The sequence below is a fragment of the Gigantopelta aegis genome, chromosome 8 (genome assembly GCF_016097555.1).
Source record: "Gigantopelta aegis isolate Gae_Host chromosome 8, Gae_host_genome, whole genome shotgun sequence".
In the NCBI taxonomy this organism is placed as follows: domain Eukaryota; kingdom Metazoa; phylum Mollusca; class Gastropoda; order Neomphalida; family Peltospiridae; genus Gigantopelta; species Gigantopelta aegis.
The window spans coordinates 74,513,249-74,534,906 of NC_054706.1; the positions used below are offsets into that span (position 1 = coordinate 74,513,249).

Genomic DNA, 21,658 nt, shown 5'->3' on the forward strand with positions numbered 1-21,658 from the left:
GTGTGTCATTAAATCAAACATTTCCTTATTCTTGCTAATGTGTTGAGTGTGTCATTAAATCAAACAAACTTTATTCTTGCTAATGTGTTGAGTGTGTCATTAAATCAAACATTTCCTTATTCTTGCTAATGTGTTGAGTGTGTCATTAAATCAAACAAACTTTATTCTTGCTAATGTGTTGAGTGTGTCATTAAATAAAACAAACTTTATTCTTGCTAATGTGTTGAGTGTGTCATTAAATCAAACAAACTTTATTCTTGCTAATGTGTTGAGTGTGTCATTAAATCAAACAGACTTTATTCTTGCTAATGTGTTGAGTGTGTCATTAAATCAAACAGACTTTATTCTTGCTAATGTGTTGAGTGTGTCATTAAATCAAACAGACTTTATTCTTGCTAATGTGTTGAGTGTGTCATTAAATAAAACAAACTTTATTCTTGCTAATGTGTTGAGTGTGTCATTAAATCAAACAAACTTTATTCTTGCTAATGTGTTGAGTGTGTCATTAAATCAAACAAACTTTATTCTTGCTAATGTGTTGAGTGTGTCATTAAATCAAACAAACTTTATTCTTGCTAATGTGTTGAGTGTGTCATTAAATCAAACAAACTTTATTCTTGCTAATGTGTTGAGTGTGTCATTAAATCAAACAAACTTTATTCTTGCTAATGTGTTGAGTGTGTCATTAAAGAAAACAAACTTTATTCTTGCTAATGTGTTGAGTGTGTCATTAAATCAAACAAACTTTATTCTTGCTAATGTGTTGAGTGTGTCATTAAATCAAACAAACTTTATTCTTGCTAATGTGTTGAGTGTGTCATTAAATCAAACAAACTTTATTCTTGCTAATGTGTTGAGTGTGTCATTAAATCAAACAAACTTTATTCTTGCTAATGTGTTGAGTGTGTCATTAAATCAAACATTTCCTTATTCTTGCTAATGTGTTGAGTGTGTCATTAAATCAAACATTTCCTTATTCTTGCTAATGTGTTGAGTGTGTCATTAAATCAAACATTTCCTTATTCTTGCTAATGTGTTGAGTGTGTCATTAAATCAAACAAACTTTATTCTTGCTAATGTGTTGAGTGTGTCATTAAATCAAACATTTCCTTATTCTTGCTAATGTGTTGAGTGTGTCATTAAATCAAACATTTCCTTATTCTTGCTAATGTGTTGAGTGTGTCATTAAATCAAACATTTCCTTATTCTTGCTAATGTGTTGAGTGTGTCATTAAATCAAACATTTCCTTATTCTTGCTAATGTGTTGAGTGTGTCATTAAATCAAACATTTCCTTATTCTTGCTAATGTGTTGAGTGTGTCATTAAATCAAACATTTCCTTATTCTTGCTAATGTGTTGAGTGTGTCATTAAATCAAACATTTCCTTATTCTTGCTAATGTGTTGAGTGTGTCATTAAATCAAACATTTCCTTATTCTTGCTAATGTGTTGAGTGTGTCATTAAATCAAACATTTCCTTATTCTTGCTAATGTGTTGAGTGTGTCATTAAATCAAACATTTCCTTATTCTTGCTAATGTGTTGAGTGTGTCATTAAATCAAACATTTCCTTATTCTTGCTAATGTGTTGAGTGTGTCATTAAATCAAACAAACTTTCCTTATTCTTGCTAATGTGTTGAGTGTGTCATTAAATCAAACATTTCCTTATTCTTGCTAATGTGTTGAGTGTGTCATTAAATCAAACAAACTTTATTCTTGCTAATGTGTTGAGTGTGTCATTAAATCAAACATTTCCTTATTCTTGCTAATGTGTTGAGTGTGTCATTAAATCAAACATTTCCTTATTCTTGCTAATGTGTTGAGTGTGTCATTAAATCAAACATTTCCTTATTCTTGCTAATGTGTTGAGTGTGTCATTAAATCAAACAAACTTTATTCTTGCTTGTGTTGATTCTTGCTAATGTGTTGAGTGTGTCATTAAATCAAACAAACTTTATTCTTGCTAATGTGTTGAGTGTGTCATTAAATCAAACAAACTTTATTCTTGCTAATGTGTTGAGTGTGTCATTAAATCAAACAAACTTTATTCTTGCTAATGTGTTGAGTGTGTCATTAAATCAAACAAACTTTATTCTTGCTAATGTGTTGAGTGTGTCATTAAATCAAACAAACTTTATTCTTGCTAATGTGTTGAGTGTGTCATTAAATCAAACAAACTTTATTCTTGCTAATGTGTTGAGTGTGTCATTAAATCAAACAAACTTTATTCTTGCTAATGTGTTGAGTGTGTCATTAAATCAAACAAACTTTATTCTTGCTAATGTGTTGAGTGTGTCATTAAATCAAACAAACTTTATTCTTGCTAATGTGTTGAGTGTGTCATTAAATCAAACAAACTTTATTCTTGCTAATGTGTTGAGTGTGTCATTAAATCAAACAAACTTTATTCTTGCTAATGTGTTGAGTGTGTCATTAAATCAAACAAACTTTATTCTTGCTAATGTGTTGAGTGTGTCATTAAATCAAACAAACTTTATTCTTGCTAATGTGTTGAGTGTGTCATTAAATCAAACAAACTTTATTCTTGCTAATGTGTTGAGTGTGTCATTAAATCAAACAAACTTTATTCTTGCTAATGTGTTGAGTGTGTCATTAAATCAAACAAACTTTATTCTTGCTAATGTGTTGAGTGTGTCATTAAATCAAACAAACTTTATTCTTGCTAATGTGTTGAGTGTGTCATTAAATCAAACAAACTTTATTCTTGCTAATGTGTTGAGTGTGTCATTAAATCAAACAAACTTTATTCTTGCTAATGTGTTGAGTGTGTCATTAAATCAAACAAACTTTATTCTTGCTAATGTGTTGAGTGTGTCATTAAATCAAACAAACTTTATTCTTGCTAATGTGTTGAGTGTGTCATTAAATCAAACAAACTTTATTCTTGCTAATGTGTTGAGTGTGTCATTAAATCAAACAAACTTTATTCTTGCTAATGTGTTGAGTGTGTCATTAAATCAAACAAACTTTATTCTTGCTAATGTGTTGAGTGTGTCATTAAATCAAACAAACTTTATTCTTGCTAATGTGTTGAGTGTGTCATTAAATCAAACAAACTTTATTCTTGCTAATGTGTTGAGTGTGTCATTAAATCAAACAAACTTTATTCTTGCTAATGTGTTGAGTGTGTCATTAAATCAAACAAACTTTATTCTTGCTAATGTGTTGATTCTTGCTAATGTGTTGAGTGTGTCATTAAATCAAACAAACTTTATTCTTGCTAATGTGTTGAGTGTGTCATTAAATCAAACAAACTTTATTCTTGCTAATGTGTTGAGTGTGTCATTAAATCAAACAAACTTTATTCTTGCTAATGTGTTGAGTGTGTCATTAAATCAAACAAACTTTATTCTTGCTAATGTGTTGAGTGTGTCATTAAATCAAACAAACTTTATTCTTGCTAATGTGTTGAGTGTGTCATTAAATCAAACAAACTTTATTCTTGCTAATGTGTTGAGTGTGTCATTAAATCAAACAAACTTTATTCTTGCTAATGTGTTGAGTGTGTCATTAAATCAAACAAACTTTATTCTTGCTAATGTGTTGAGTGTGTCATTAAATCAAACAAACTTTATTCTAGCTAATGTGTTGAGTGTGTCATTAAATCAAACAAACTTTATTCTTGCTAATGTGTTGAGTGTGTCATTAAATCAAACAAACTTTATTCTTGCTAATGTGTTGAGTGTGTCATTAAATCAAACAAACTTTATTCTTGCTAATGTGTTGAGTGTGTCATTAAATCAAACAAACTTTATTCTTGCTAATGTGTTGAGTGTGTCATTAAATCAAACAAACTTTATTCTTGCTAATGTGTTGAGTGTGTCATTAAATCAAACAAACTTTATTCTTGCTAATGTGTTGAGTGTGTCATTAAATCAAACAAACTTTATTCTTGCTAATGTGTTGAGTGTGTCATTAAATCAAACAAACTTTATTCTTGCTAATGTGTTGAGTGTGTCATTAAATCAAACAAACTTTATTCTTGCTAATGTGTTGAGTGTGTCATTAAATCAAACAAACTTTATTCTTGCTAATGTGTTGAGTGTGTCATTAAATCAAACAAACTTTATTCTTGCTAATGTGTTGAGTGTGTCATTAAATCAAACAAACTTTATTCTTGCTAATGTGTTGAGTGTGTCATTAAATCAAACAAACTTTATTCTTGCTAATGTGTTGAGTGTGTCATTAAATCAAACAAACTTTATTCTTGCTAATGTGTTGAGTGTGTCATTAAATCAAACAAACTTTATTCTTGCTAATGTGTTGAGTGTGTCATTAAATCAAACAAACTTTTTATTCTTGCTAATGTGTTGAGTGTGTCATTAAATCAAACAAACTTTATTCTTGCTAATGTGTTGAGTGTGTCATTAAATCAAACAAACTTTATTCTTGCTAATGTGTTGAGTGTGTCATTAAATCAAACATTTCCTTATTCTTGCTAATGTGTTGAGTGTGTCATTAAATCAAACATTTCCTTATTCTTGCTAATGTGTTGAGTGTGTCATTAAATCAAACATTTCCTTATTCTTGCTAATGTGTTGAGTGTGTCATTAAATCAAACATTTCCTTATTCTTGCTAATGTGTTGAGTGTGTCATTAAATCAAACATTTCCTTATTCTTGCTAATGTGTTGAGTGTGTCATTAAATCAAACATTTCCTTATTCTTGCTAATGTGTTGAGTGTGTCATTAAATCAAACATTTCCTTATTCTTGCTAATGTGTTGAGTGTGTCATTAAATCAAACATTTCCTTATTCTTGCTGAACATCACAAGGGTGGGATGTAACTCAGTGATAAAATGTTCGCCTGAGGTGTGGTGGCTCGCAGGATCAAACACCCTCAGTGGATGACTCAGATTCGTCCCCCCCCCCCCCCCCCCCCCCAAACAGTGCCTTAATGGACTTGAAACTTACTGGTGACAACCAATGCTCCACGACTGGCACACCAATGGCTGTGGTGTGTACTGCCAGGTTTAGCTCTGGGTCAGAAAAATATTTCGTCAAACTTTCTATTAAACTGCAGAAACACAGTTATTTTCCAACAACATATCAATTATTTTCCAACAACATATCAATTATGTAAAATTATTTTGCCAAATTAAAATAAAATTTGCCATTTGCTTTTAAAATTTGCAATTGGCAAATTTGGTGAGTGCCAGAGCAAGCCCAGACTGCCCTGTCTATGGTAAAGTGCATATAAAAGATCATTTGCTGCTTTATTGTTGTAGCCTACGAGGCGGCAGTGAATTTCATCGGTCTATGGTAAAGTGCATATAAAAGATAATTTGCTGCTTTATTGTTGTAGCCTATGTGGCGGCAGTGGGTTTCATCTGTCTATGGTAAAGTGGATATGAAAGATCATTTGCTGCTTTATTGTTGTAGCCTATGTGGCGGCAGTGGGTTTCATTTTCTTTCTATCAACCCAATGTAAAAATAACCATGTTAGACACCAAACAGCCGTAGTTTAAAATGTGCTCAGGTGTTGTTAAAATATACCGGTCTCAGTGGCGTCGTGGTTAGGCCATCGGTCTACAGGCTGGTAGGTACTGGGTTCGGATCCCAGTCGAGGCATGGGATTTTTAATCCAGATACCGACTCCAAACCCTGAGTGAGTGCTCTGCAAAGCTCAATGGGTAGGTGTAAACCACTTGCACTGACCAGTGATCCATAACTGGTTCAACAAAGCCCATGGTTTGTGCTATCCTGCCTGTGGGAAGCGCAAATAAAAGATCCCTTGATGCTAATCAGAAAAAGTAGCCCACGTAGTGGCAACAGCGGGTTTCCTCTCAAACTCTGTGTGGTCCTTAACCATATGTCTGACACCATATAACCGTAAATAAAATGTGTTGAGTACGTCGTTAAATAAAACATTTCTTTCTTTCTTTCTTTGTTAAAATATTCCTTTCCTCATAAGAATTATATCAAGTTGACATGTCAAACTATTGAACAGTGTACCCGGTATCACTATTTATGTTTGCACTGGCATTATAACACCTGAATGTGAGTGTGGGTGGGTGGGATTCATCCACGCTGGTGGTAGAGTACTAGCCTGAGCTGTTTAGATGTAGGATCAAATGCCTTCAGTGGAACCATTCTCAAGATTTAAAAATCACCGATATGTGCTGTCGTGTCAATGGAGAAAGTGCATATTAAAGACATCTTGCCGCTAATAGGTTTCCCAGACCATGTGACAAAATTATCAAATGTTTAACATTCAGTAGCCAATGATTAATAAATCAATTCTCTAGTGAGGTGTTAATCAAAACAAACATTTTTTATTTATATATAACACCTGAATAGTTTCAAATGTATTACTTTTAAAATGTATATTAATAATACACTGGAGGGTGGGACGTAGTCCAGTGGTAAAGCGCTCGCTTGATGCATTGTCGGTCTAGGATCAATCCCCAACAGTGGACCCATTGGGCTATTTCTCGTCCCAGCCAGTGCACCACAACTGGTATATCAAAACCTGTGGTATGTGCTATCCTGTCTGTGGGATAGTGTATATAAAAGATCTCCTGCTACTTATGGAAAAATGTTGCGGGTTTCCTCTCTAACACTATATGTCAAAATCACCAAGTGTTTGACATCCAATAGCCGATGATTAATAAATCAATGTGCTCTAGCTGTGTCGTTATTCAAAACAAACTTCTTTTTTTTAACAATACACTGAATACGTTTCTCCACCTCACCACATTTATAATTAGAGAGAAAATTGTGTATAATTCAAATAACATTGTATGTTTGAAATAAAAGTAATTTTCTTATTATTATATTATGTTTTTGTTTCTTCACACTGAAAAAGCATAAACCCAACAAATGAGCTGTAACAAAAGATTTGAATTAAAGGTATATGTACAGCCGAAGCTATTTTGTTGAACAGGTTGTAACCTGTGTGACAAGGCCACGCGTGGGTGTAGCACTCAGCTCAACCGATCACTGTCCAAGGATCACTGTGGATCACTGTATCGGAAAGTAACAACCAGCATGCGGTCATCAGTTAACCCATCCCAGCTCCCGATAATGGAACACATCACACAATGGAAACGAACTCAGGAATGTTTACGGTCATTTTAAAACTACATATAACAGGGGTGTAGGTGGGGTGTGTGTGTGTGTGTGTGTGTGTGTGTGTGTGTGTGTGTGTGTGTGTTATGAAATTTGAAAGAACCCTCTCACTCTATAGGCCACTGATAGTTTGGGAGGTACGGTTATAGAATATGTCCACCACCTAAATACAACCATTTAGGCCTACTATACACTAAATAACGAATATGTAATTTTCGGTAATTTTAACTACTCTGACGATTACTAAAATAAAGCCAATAACTCGAGCTAATTTCCATTTTATTTTATTTTATTTTAGGAACTTTGCGTTATTTTGTGTTTTATTTCAGGAACGGTTAGGGTTTAGTTTGTTTTAGGAACATGGGGTCGAGTGATTTTCTGTTTTACTTTATTTTAATTTAGGAACTTTGTCGGTCGATTGTTACAGAGGAGTGTTGATAGCCTACACGGCTAAAGAGTGATTAGGGTTAGCAAGGGGGGCTGCCCCCGCCCCCCAATAAGTCTTAATGTCCATATATATACATATATATATACATGTATATATATATATATATATTTTTTTTTTTTTTTTTTTCTTTCTAAATAAATTATTTTATTTTCTTTCTTTTTCCTCCGCAAAAAACCATGCCCCACTTTTTTTTAAGAATCCCCACCAAAAAATCCCTCTTTTTACAGAAGGATTAGTGGCGGACAGATTCTATAACCGCTCCGTTTGGGGCAAGAGTTCCTGCCATTCCCCCATACAAAATGTTTACTGAAAACATTATTATATTTTAATATTTATATCATGAATATTAGGGTTAGGTCAGGATTAAGGCCAGGTTTCATTCAAGAATACCACACAAATTCAATACACCAAAGGGGGTAATGGCTGAACTGTGAACTCTGAGTATGTCCAACAGCAACTTGCAGTGTTAGTTCTATTACTACAATCATTAAATATATTATTACAAATTAATCTTATTCTGCTTCAAAATGAATCACATACACTTGACAGACTGGTCAATACTGTCCTGATTAACCCACTGTGAGACACCAGTCTATTTTTGACCCGATTCAAGTGCACACTTGGCAGACTACAGAAGGCTGACCTCATTCAAGTGAAGCTCTATGCTGGCTATCAGTGAAACTGTGTCACATCCCAGCCTGGCACCAGGCAGGCTGACCCAGATACCAGGTGACATGCACACCAGGAATCCTTATCACCTGCTGGCAGCCCTGTGCTAGTCACTGAACATTAGCACACCACAGTGACCACTTAGTACACTTATTGTAATTAGCTGAACATTAGCACACCAGTTAGTACTCACTGGACATACAGAAGTAGCTGAACATTAACATGCCAGTTAGTACACTTACTGGACATATATAATTAACTGCTATACTTTGATGACTTGGTACACTTATAATACTGACAGAATCTGTGCAATACTTTGACTTGGTGCACTTATAATACTAACAGAATCTGTGCAATACTTTGACTGGGTACACTTATAATACTGACCAAATCTATGCAATACTTGGTACTTATAATATTGACAAAATCTGTGCATATAACCGTAAATACAATTTGTTGAGTGCGTTGTTAAATAAATTCTTTCTGTGCAATACTCTGACTTGGTACACTTATAATACTGACAGAATCTGTGCAATACTTTGACATGGTACACTTATAATAATGATAGAATCTGTGCAATACTATAACTTATACAGTTACAATTTGGAGAAGCTGTGCAATGCTTTGACCATACAGTTATAGCTCCAATTTCTTGCTGACATTTTAACCATAATTCATGATTTAACTGAAAATTTACCATCAAGATATTTTCAGCTGGTGAAACTATGAACTGATAAACATTGTCATTGAGCATGTGAGTATCTGAGTCATAAGAAAGTTTGCACAATGTTAGTTTGATTCATACTTGCTGAAACTAAAAAACCCAAGTACAGGAAACATTTTCTTACATACGGCACTACAATTCACTATGCAAGGTTCAGAGATCACTTCACAATTTCCAGTTGATTTGAAATGTAGCTAATTGAAATTTTAAAAACAAAATATTCCCTGCATGTGGTTGATTTTTAGATGAATTGGTAAACATGTTTAACCTTTGAAGAGAAACTGTGCCTTAAAATACAATATAGAATCTGTGCATGACTTTGACTTAGTTCCCATACAATATAGAATCTGTACATGACTTCGACTTAGTCCCCTAACAATATAGAATCTGTATATGACTTCGACTTAGTCCCTTAAGAATACAGAATCTGTACATGACTTTGACTTAGTCCCCTAAGAATACAGAATCTGTGCATGACTTTGACTTAGTCCCCTAAGAATACAGAATCTGTGCATGACTTTGACTTAGTCCCCTAACAATATAGAATCTGTGCATGACTTTGACTTAGTCTCCTAACAATATAGAATCTGTACATGACTTTGACTTAGTCCCCTAACAATATAGAATCTGTGCATGACTTTGACTTAGTCTCCTAACAATATAGAATCTGTGCATGACTTTGACTTAGTCCCCTAACAATATAGAATCTGTGCATGACTTTGACTTAGTCTCCTAACAATATAGAATCTGTACATGACTTTGACTTAGTCTCCTAACAATACAGAATCTGTACATGACTTTGACTTAGTCCCCTAACAATATAGAATCTGTGCATGACTTTGACTTAGTCTCCTAACAATACAGAATCTGTACATGACTTTGACTTAGTCCCCTAACAATATAGAATCTGTGCATGACTTTGACTTAGTCTCCTAACAATATAGAATCTGTGCATGACTTTGACTTAGTCTCCTAACAATATAGAATCTGTACATGACTTTGACTTAGTCCCCTAACAATATAGAATCTGTGCATGACTTTGACTTAGTCTCCTAACAATATAGAATCTGTACATGACTTTGACTTAGTCCCCATACAATATAGAATCTGTGCATGACTTTGACTTAGTCTCCTAACAATATAGAATCTGTACATGACTTTGACTTAGTCCCCTAACAATATAGAATCTGTGCATGACTTTGACTTAGTCCCCAAACAATATAGAATCTGTACATGACTTCGACTTAGTCCCCTAACAATATAGAATCTGTACATGACTTTGACTTAGTCCCTTAAGAATATAGAATCTGTACATGACTTCGACTTAGTCCCCATACAATATAGAATCTGTACATGACTTCGACTTAGTCCCCTAACAATATAGAATCTGTACATGACTTCGACTTAGTCCCTTAAGAATATAGAATCTGTACATGACTTTGACTTAGTCCCCTAACAATATAGAATCTGTGCATGACTTTGACTTAGTCTCCTAACAATACAGAATCTGTGCATGACTTTGACTTAGTCTCCTAACAATATAGAATCTGTACATGACTTCGACTTAGTCCCCATACAATATAGAATCTGTACATGACTTCGACTTAGTCCCCTAACAATATAGAATCTGTACATGACTTCGACTTAGTCCCTTAAGAATATAGAATCTGTACATGACTTTGACTTAGTCCCCTAACAATATAGAATCTGTGCATGACTTTGACTTAGTCTCCTAACAATACAGAATCTGTGCATGACTTTGACTTAGTCTCCTAACAATACAGAATCTGTGCATGACTTCGACTTAGTCCCCTAACAATATAGAATCTGTACATGACTTCGACTTAGTCCCTTAAGAATATATAATCTGTACATGACTTTGACTTAGTCTCCTAACAATATAGAATCTGTACATGACTTTGACTTAGTCTCCTAACAATATAGAATCTGTACATGACTTTGACTTAGTCCCCTAACAATATAGAATCTGTACATGACTTTGACTTAGTCCCTTAAGAATATAGAATCTGTACATGACTTTGACTTAGTCCCCTAACAATATAGAATCTGTGCATGACTTTGACTTAGTCTCCTAACAATACAGAATCTGTGTATGACTTTGACTTAGTCTCCTAACAATATAGAATCTGTACATGACTTCGACTTAGTCCCCATACAATATAGAATCTGTACATGACTTCGACTTAGTCCCCTAACAATATAGAATCTGTACATGACTTCGACTTAGTCCCTTAAGAATATAGAATCTGTACATGACTTTGACTTAGTCCCCTAACAATATAGAATCTGTGCATGTCTTTGACTTAGTCTCCTAACAATACAGAATCTGTGCATGACTTTGACTTAGTCTCCTAACAATACAGAATCTGTGCATGACTTCGACTTAGTCCCCTAACAATATAGAATCTGTACATGACTTCGACTTAGTCCCTTAAGAATATATAATCTGTACATGACTTTGACTTAGTCCCCTAAGAATATAGAATCTGTGCATGACTTTGACTTAGTCTCCATACAATATAGAATCTGTGCATGACTTCTACTTAGTCCCCTAACAATACAGAATCTGTACATGTCTTCGACTTAGTCTCCTAACAATATAGAATCTGTGCATGACTTCGACTTCGTCCCCTAAAATATAGAACTGTCCATGACTTCGACTTAGGGGACTAACAATATAGAATCTGTGTATGACTTTGACTTAGTCTCCTAACAATACAGAATCTGTGCATGACTTTGACTTAGTCTCCTAACAATATAGAATCTGTACATGACTTCGACTTAGTCCCCATACAATATAGAATCTGTACATGACTTCGACTTAGTCCCCTAACAATATAGAATCTGTACATGACTTCGACTTAGTCCCTTAAGAATATAGAATCTGTACATGACTTTGACTTAGTCCCCTAACAATATAGAATCTGTGCATGTCTTTGACTTAGTCTCCTAACAATACAGAATCTGTGCATGACTTTGACTTAGTCTCCTAACAATACAGAATCTGTGCATGACTTCGACTTAGTCCCCTAACAATATAGAATCTGTACATGACTTCGACTTAGTCCCTTAAGAATATATAATCTGTACATGACTTTGACTTAGTCCCCTAAGAATACAGAATCTGTGCATGACTTTGACTTAAGTCTCCTAACAATATAGAATCTGTGCATGACTTTGACTTAGTCTCCATACAATATAGAATCTGTGCATGACTTCTACTTAGTCCCCTAACAATACAGAATCTGTACATGTCTTCGACTTGGTCTCCTAACAATATAGAATCTGTGCATGACTTCGACTTCGTCCCCTAAAATATAGAACTGTGCATGACTTCGACTTAGGGGACTAACAATATAGAATCTGTGCATGACTTTGACTTAGTCCCCTAAGAATATAGAATCTGTGCATGACTTCTACTTAGTCCCCTAAGAATACAGAATCTGTGCATGACTTCGACTTCGTCCCCTAAAATATAGAACTGTGCATGACTTCGACTTAGGGGACTAACAATATAGAATCTGTGCATGACTTTGACTTAGTCCCCTAAGAATATAGAATCTGTGCATGACTGACTTAGTCCCCTAACAATTTAGAATCTGTACACGACTTTGACTTAGTCCCCTAAGAATATAGAATCTGTGCATGACTGACTTAGTCCCCTAACAATTTAGAATCTGTACACGACTTTGACTTAGTCCCCTAACAATATAGAATCTGTACACGACTTTGACTTAGTCCCTTCTGTGCAACATTTTGGCTTACCAACAGACACCACAACAATGTTCTATCACATGTATCTTAAGATATACATGCAATCCCATATATCTCAAGATATATGGGTCTGTAAATACGAGAACAAAGCTTAATTCTATGGATTGAACGTACAATTGTACATGTATGAATAAAACAATGTACAAAACTGATGATCTACGTTTTCTCTTTTTATACATGTCCCTATTCACTTATCATTTGGGCATATCCATCCTTAACACCCGTTTAACAAAGACTCAATTTATCTGTACTTGCCCACTGATGGGACTCAATCATGGACTTGACCATGCATCAGGTGAGTGTTTTACCATTGGGTTATATCCCACCCCATGTCCGATATATTTGCCGGCCAAATGAACTTGACAAATTTAGTTTGAGAAAGAGGAACTAGGTCATTTAGTGGAGTGCTCGCCTAAGAGATTGAACCCCCTTGGTGTCCATATTCTTTGACTGGGTTTTCCCCTATCTCACCCAATGCTTAATCACTGGTATATCAAAAGCCATGGTAGTCATAATAGCTGTTGATGCATGGTATTGTAGTCTATTAGAGTGCGCCATGCGGCCCAATACCTCTGACATCAGCACTCGAGGTTTCTGTTAGGGTTACCTCACCCTTAGTCCATATCAGTCTAGCCTCTACCCATTGACCAGTCCAGCATGGGTGTCCCTAACAGAAGCCAAAGCTCCTGCTGGCATAGCTCTCTGGGTCACAGAAACATACAAAGCCCCCTCACCACGTGAAGGGGGAAAGCACATATAAAAGGTCCCTTACTGCTAATGGAAAATGTGGTGAGTTTCTTTTCACTACATGTTACAATGTGGAAATGATTCACATCCAATAGCCACTGATTAATAAATCAATGTGCTCCTGTGGTGTCATTAAACAGACCTTTAAATTAACTTGTGTTTAACAACAGATATATGTGAAACCAAGTATCTACCGGCCTTGTCTGTTGGTTTAACCACTAGATCATTCAGCTCTGTGCTGTCCTATACTAGCCTGGGAGCACACACATCATGTAAACAAGCTACCACAATGGTGTCCATTGTATAACGGGGTGCACTGCACCACACCCTTTAAAAACAAGCCGTCCACGTCCACATGCAGCACTCACCTCGATTCTTCATGTGTCCTGACTTGGGGTCAATACTAAAATCCACAGGTGCACCGCAGTTAATCCGTTGCATTTATTGTCTTAAAAACAAGAGCTTTATCAGAGAGAAATGAACAGTCATGTAACCGGACAAAGGGTGAACAACAATAGACACAGTGCAGGTCCTGCACAAACAGTTCACAAAATGCACTTTCCAAGAAGTGGGACTTGTTTACTACAAAAATCTCCACAACACATGACAAGGCTGTATCCTCCTGACAGCCGGAGCGTCTGATTGGTCAGTTCCGGTTGCCGTCTGCCAGCTGCTCATTCATGCCCCACGATGACTAAGCAGACTTGAGGAAAAGCAAGGACTTCATTGGCTGAAGCTGTTCCAGCTCATTCTTTCTAGTGGCTGAGAAGAATGACTACAGGAATGGGGGAATCCCTGGTGACTCACCCAACTGTTACTCCACACTCTATTAAAGGCTGATATATAAGAAAGATGCATGGCTTTATATATCCCAGTGTCAGCACCGAGAAAAATGTTGTCATGTCTACATGTAACACACTGGGTGTAGGAGGGGGTTTCTCTGGTGTTAAATGTGTGTGACTGGTTAGTGCTAGTATTACAATACTGGCTGAATAGCGGTAGATATGAGCTGAGATTAGCGCAGTTAATGTGTACCTGTTGTCCTTCACAACCGTTCAAACACATGTGGTCTCACCTGCCAACATAATGCCAATCACTCGCACACATTCCATCTGTCACATACGGACCTATTTGTTAAAACGGTTGTTGAAAATACTTATAGTGTTTCTTTAAATTTAATATGTAAATCAAAATGGTACAAATTACATTAAATATTTGTTAAAAATGATAAAAACATTAACCAAAACAAGTATTATATTAAAAAAATAAAAAGAAGAGATCCTGCATGTTTTTCTCTCTCAAAATATCCAGATTACAGAGTAAGTACAGAGAGCTTCAACAAGTGGGATTTCAAAATACCCATCTCACAATAAGTACAGAGTGCTTCAACAAGTGGGATTTCAAAATACCCATCTCACAATAAGTACAGTGCATCAAGTGGGATTTCAAAATACCCATCTCATAATAAGTACAGTGCATCAAGTGGGATTTCAAAATACCCATCTCACAATAAGTACAGAGCTAGTGCTTCAACAAGTGGGATTTCAAAATACCTATCTCACAATAAGTACAGTGCATCAAGTGGGATTTCAAAATACCTATCTCACAATAAGTACAGAGTGCTTCAACAAGTGGGATTTCAAAATACCCATCTCACAATAAGTACAGAGTGCTTCAACAAGTGGGATTTCAAAATACCCATCTCACAATAAGTACAGAGTGCTTCAACAAGTGGGATTTCAAAATACCCATCTCACAATAAGTACAGTGCATCAAGTGGGATTTCAAAATACCTATCTCACAATAAGTACAGTGCATCAAGTGGGATTTCAAAATACCCATCTCACAATAAGTACAGAGCTAGTGCTTCAACAAGTGGGATTTCAAAATACCCATCTCACAATAAGTACAGAGTGCTTCAACAAGTGGGATTTCAAAATACCTATCTCACAATAAGTACAGTGCATCAAGTGGGATTTCAAAATACCCATCTCACAATAAGTACAGAGTGCTTCAACAAGTGGGATTTCAAAATACCCATCTCACAATAAGTAGTGCATCAAGTGGGATTTCAAAATACCCATCTCACAATAAGTACAGTGCATCAAGTGGGATTTCAAAATACCCATCTCACAATAAGTACAGTGCATCAAGTGGGATTTCAAAATACCCATCTCACAATAAGTACAGAGCTAGTGCTTCAACAAGTGGGATTTCAAAATACCTATCTCACAATAAGTAGTGCATCAAGTGGGATTTCAAAATACCTATCTCACAATAAGTACAGAGTGCTTCAACAAGTGGGATTTCAAAATACCCATCTCACAATAAGTACAGAGTGCTTCAACAAGTGGGATTTCAAAATACCCATCTCACAATAAGTACAGAGTGCTTCAACAAGTGGGATTTCAAAATACCCATCTCACAATAAGTACAGTGCATCAAGTGGGATTTGATTTCAAAATACCCATCTCACAATAAGTACAGTGCATCAAGTGGGATTTGATTTCAAAATACCCATCTCACAATAAGTACAGAGTGCTTCAACAAGTGGGATTTCAAAATACCCATCTCACAATAAGTACAGTACATCAAGTGGGTTTTCAAAATACCTATCTCACAATAAGTACAGAGTGCTTCAACAAGTGGGATTTCAAAATACCTATCTCACAATAAGTACAGTGCATCAAGTGGGATTTCAAAATACCCATCTCACAATAAGTACAGAGTGCTTCAACAAATGGGATTTCAAAATACCCAGCTCACAATAAGTAAAGAGTACATGAACAAGTGTGATTTCAAAATACCCATCTCACAATAATTACTGCATACATAAACAAGAGGTCTTTCAAAATATCCATCTCATAATAAGTATAACATGCTTTCAAATGCCCATCACACAATAAGTACAGAGTGCAGTAACAAGTGGTCTTTCAAAATACCCATCTCACAGTAAGTACAGTATGCATGAATAAATGGGCTTTCAAAATACCCATCTCACAATAAGTAGAGTATGCATGAATAAATGAGCTTTCAAAATACCCATCTCACAATAAGTAGGGTATGCATGAATAAATGGGCTTACAAAATACCCATCTCACAATAAGTAGAGTATGCATGAATAAATGGGCTTTCAAAATACCCATCTCATAATAAGTAGAGTATGCATGAATAAATGGGCTTACAAAATACCCATCTCACAAAAAACACAATGCATTAACAAGTGGGTTTTCAAAATACCCATCTCACAATAAGTACAGTATGCATGAATAAATGGGCTTACAAAATACCCATCTCACAATAAGTACAGTATGCATGAATAAATGGGTTTTCAAAATACCCATCTCACAATAAGTTACAGTATGCATGAATAAATGGGTTTTCAAAATACCCATCTCACAATAAGTAGAGTATGCATGAATAAATGGGCTTTCAAAATACCCATCTCACAATAAGTAGAGTATGCATGAATAAATGGGTTTTCAAAATACCCATCTCACAATAAGTAGAGTATGCATGAATAAATGGGCTTTCAAAATACATATCTCATAATAACCTACAAAGTGTTAACATAGTTGGTGGATCAGTATTGTATTTTACTTAAAACCAAATTACCTTATTGGGAATCAATCAAATTATTCATGAACATTAACATTGCTTGTAAACAATGATCAATCTATGAATACATGTTCTTTATGATAATGTTCAGCATATATATGCAAGTCATGAGTTTTATCAGTGAACAGTTTCAGCTTTAATTATGTTAAATACTTCACACAGTTAAAGTAAAACATTTGAATACTTAAGTTAACAATGTTTAACATTTGAATACTGTATTGTTAACTGTTTAACAATGGAGTATTTTGAAACAATGTTTAACATTTAAAATATGGTATTGTTAACTGTTTAACAATGGAATACTTTGAAACAATGTTTAACATTTAAATACTTCATATTAACTGTTAAAGAGACTGTCCTGAGTTTGTAGCTTTGGTTCATTAGTTAATTAAAGGGACATTCCTGAGTTTGCTGCATTGTAAGATGTTTCCAACTAATAAAATATTTCTACAATTAAACTTACAGTCTTCAATTTTTTTAGGAAATATCGGTAAATTTAACCTAGTACAAATATTAGAACGATCACAAACACGTTTAATATACAGCCACTAATATTTTATACAGAAAAATATATTTGATATGTAATTACAATCGTTAAAAAGTCTGTTAGTCGATAACATTTAAGAAAATTATTAGCGTGTCAAATACACAACATCAATACCTTTATGTACATGTGAAACTTGTTTGAAGGAACGCCTTAGTATTTTTAAACACTTCAATCAAATAGTTTGGAAAAGTTGTAAGGTTGTAGTGTAGGCCTAGAGCTCATATAGACAACAGCAGAAAAAAACAACAACAAAAAACCCAGCAGAAATAAACTGAAGTGTTAAGAAATAACGAGACATTTAATAATATTTTAACAAGCATAATCTAACCATGCTGTTAATTCATTAATTTGTTGAATAATAACAAAATAAGTTAATATTCAGTACAAATGTCCATGCATTATACCAACCAATGTAGGTTGAAGGGCTTGGTAACGGTTTTGACTGACAGAGCATTTTTAATGAATAAATTTACATATGGAATGCATTTTCTTGTTTAGAATATCAGTGTCTGTACGAACAAAGTGGTTCTGAAACCGAGACTAGATTTTATTTCCCCAATAACTTCATATGTATGTATACTCTTAAAAAAAAAAAAAGGGGGAACTCTAATAAGAATCTACAACTGCCAAATCTGTATGGTATATTAGCTGTTGGAAATGGTTATATGGTAATAGTGAATTAATCGGACAAACATTACAACTGGTAGTTCAGTATTACAGTAGGTTTTATGACCACCAAAGATCTTGAAGGACGACTGGGGTCAGAAGTGAAATTTGAAAGATGACGTTTTTTTATTAGTAAATCGCAAATTCAAACAATAAAATTGACCTTCCTGGAAATTGTCAAAATCAAGAATGACACCCCACGCATGTGTATGGGGCAACTGTGTGATGCACGTGCAAACTATGTGTCTTTCTGTGTGTTGATAAACAGACCTGAACGTTCTTTACTAGAATATCTGATGTTCGGTCTAATAGTTGATATTAACATTAATATTTCAAGTTCCCCTACTTTTTTTGAAGAGTATGTATAGTAGGAAGTAAAATGAAGTTTTAGCTACTGCAAATATTAGAGCGACTACACACTGAATATGCAGACTGGTATTCTAAACAAGAACATACATGCACTTAAGTGTGTAATTTTAGTTGTTTACAGGCTCTGTTAGTCAGAAACATCTTGTAGCAAATTCAGGACCATTCCTTTAACATACTGGTAGACATTTTTACATGACAATAATAAACATAAATAACATGCTTATATTCTGTATGATTATAAAAATGTATTCTTAATATTACTAGGGCCATCCATAAAGTATATCTACTAAAAGTCAAGGCTGTGATGGCTGAATAACAGGTACACATCATACCCCTCTGGGCAAACATACCGTATGGACAACCTTTTAGAGGGTCATTATACCGGGTGATATGGTTATCACAGTTTTGACCATTAATGGTATGGATTAGGTTGTCACATGACAAATTCACTGCTTATGTCCAAGTATGGTTAAGTACACCCAGTGTGAACTTAATTTCAAGCCTTGCTAGAGGGTCAGCTTCTCCAACTAAATATATCAAATTACGGTTCAAACATGCTGTCATGGCCACCAATATAGTTAATGTGTGCATTAGTCTATGCAATTTTTATTTTTTATTTATTTTTTTGTTTCTTAAATTTTTATTGACCCAGAAAAACAATAGATAATGCCAGGGTTGGGGCCCAGAATCATTACCGTACATAACAATTATACACAGAATATGCCACAGAATGAGAGAAAGGGAAGGAAGAAAGCTGAAATAAGTATTTCCTCCAAACCAGCAACATTGTAAAACAAACAACCATGGTCTTTTTTATATAAAAAATCAGGGTGGTCATTTAAATATTTTCCAAAGATCTTAACCAACATTCCCATTTTTCGTTGAATTCGTTTTGTAAACAATTCTTGTAATACATATATTTTTCTAATAATAGCTTATCTTCAATATATAATGTTTGAATCCAGTTTTATTGAGTGTAGTGTTCTATAATTTTGTTTTGTATATATAATATTTTACATTTATAATTAACCAATTCACCTGTTTGTTGCAACCATTGTTCTATAAGATTCCAGAGTTCAACAACTTTGGGGAAAGCATAAAACAAGTGATCCGATGTTTCTGGCTGGCAATGACAAAAATTACAGAGATTTGAATCAACATATTTTATTTTATATAAGAGAGTATTCGTTGCTGTAATTCTATGTAGGATCTGATATTGGAACCATAACAGTGTTGGATCTTTCAAAATCTTAAATGGCAGACTATAAAACTTTGCCCACTCTGAAGGGGAAACAGCAAATCCTTCAGCAGTGTATTTAATCTGCGAAATAGGAAGTATATCCGTATCGTTGAGGGTCAGTTTCTCCAGCTAATTATATCAAATTACAGTTCAAGCATGCTATTATGGCCACCAAAATTGTTAATATGTGCATCAGTCTATGCAATTTTTTATTGGGCACAGCCTGTTTATTGTTCATAACCGAACAATTTACTGAATTATCAGTAACAGGGAAATGCAGTTTTTTCTATGAGTAAAAGTAAGGCGAGTTGAAGATCACTTTCCTTAAATGATGCCAGGTGAGCAATCACTGGAAGTTTCAAATGAAATTTATCAAAAACATTTTACTGTAAGGCAATGATCAGTTTGCAGGACTCCTAACATGTTTCAGGTGAGTGTGGAATGGAACAAAGGCTGTTATGTGTTGTGTTTGTTTCAGTATATAACAAAGTAGGTGATATCAATATTTTTTATCATAAGCTCATTTCAGGTTAATAAAATCTTGAATTTGTGGGGACGTGAATCTAATAAGGAGGATGGGGTGGGATTTAGTTCAGTTGGTTGAGTGCTCGCCTGAGGTGCTTGCATCACAAGATCAAACCACATTGGTGGATCCACTAAACTGATTGAGTTTTTCCTTGTTCCAACCAGTGCACCACAACTGGTCAAAGGCCATGGTATGTGCTTTCCTGTTTGTGGGGAAAATGCATATAAAAGATCAAAATTTATTTTTTATTTGGCGAAAAAAAATTGTGTTGGGAAATAGCTATAGGTTTTGCATTCTGGAGATATTTTGGCAAAATTATTCTGATCACCCAGAACTAGCCCTACTTGCTGCTAATGGAAAAATGCAGTGGGTTTCCTCTGATGACTGTGTCAGAATTACGAAATGTTTGACATCCAATGTACTCTTAGTCATGTCATTAAAAAAAACCTAACCTTTAAACTAATGCAGAGGACCTACAGTTCTCTGACCCATCGCACGTCAGACGCAGGAGTTTCAACTTAAGAAGACTCCAACGTAGGCACTCATGCATTACTGGTGCACAGTTAAATTTAGGCATTTTGCCAAGGACTTAACATACATATGTATGTATTTTTTATGTTTGTCACAGATGATCTAAGCACTATTTACGTTCAGTTTGATCAGGATGTTTCAGCTGTAAATAAAACTAATGACATTATTTTTATAATAAAACACACAAAATCCCCCCAAAAAACATATTGATAAAAATAATATATATTGCAAACTGATTTTCAACTCTTGGAATTCTTTTCTTTTGTAATAGTTCTTATTGTCATTAAGAATATAACAATATGCTGAAAGATCAGCTGATCAAAAGCATGTGTAATAAAATATATACTTGTCAAACACAGATGTAAATTGCTCATTGTCAATAGAAAGGAATGTGAACTTTGGATCAAACATTTGTAATCTGGACAAGTGGAATTACATGGGGATTTTCCAGATGCATTTTTATTTCCCTCTTTTAAGTTTCATTACCCGGTAACCTATATCCAATTAAAGTTTAAGCATGCTGTCCTGGGCACACGCCTCACTATTTGGACACTGGTTTAATAGTTTTGACCCTGTACATCCCACTGAATCATCAAGATTTTTGTACCTTTCCGAACTTCAACTAATCACATTAAAGGATTTTCTTCTTTCCAAATAATTTTTTTTTTAATTTTAGATAATTTTTAG

General features: G+C 34.7%; 1 protein-coding gene across 2 annotated transcripts in view; it reads right to left on the reverse strand.

The window, feature by feature from the left end:
- The window catches only part of LOC121378396 (dual specificity mitogen-activated protein kinase kinase 6-like), a 45,647-nt gene that overhangs the window by 23,196 nt on the left and 793 nt on the right, over positions 1–21,658 (reverse strand). Inside the window, exon 1 of one of the 2 annotated variants that reach the window (XM_041506545.1) lies at positions 13,843–14,112. The exons of the other annotated variant lie outside the window; for it this stretch is intronic. Coding sequence (XP_041362479.1) covers positions 13,843–13,915 — 73 coding nt within the window. The 5' untranslated portion in view covers positions 13,916–14,112. Of the gene's footprint in view, positions 1–13,842; positions 14,113–21,658 lie in introns of those variants that run through there. 2 annotated transcript variants of the gene reach the window in all.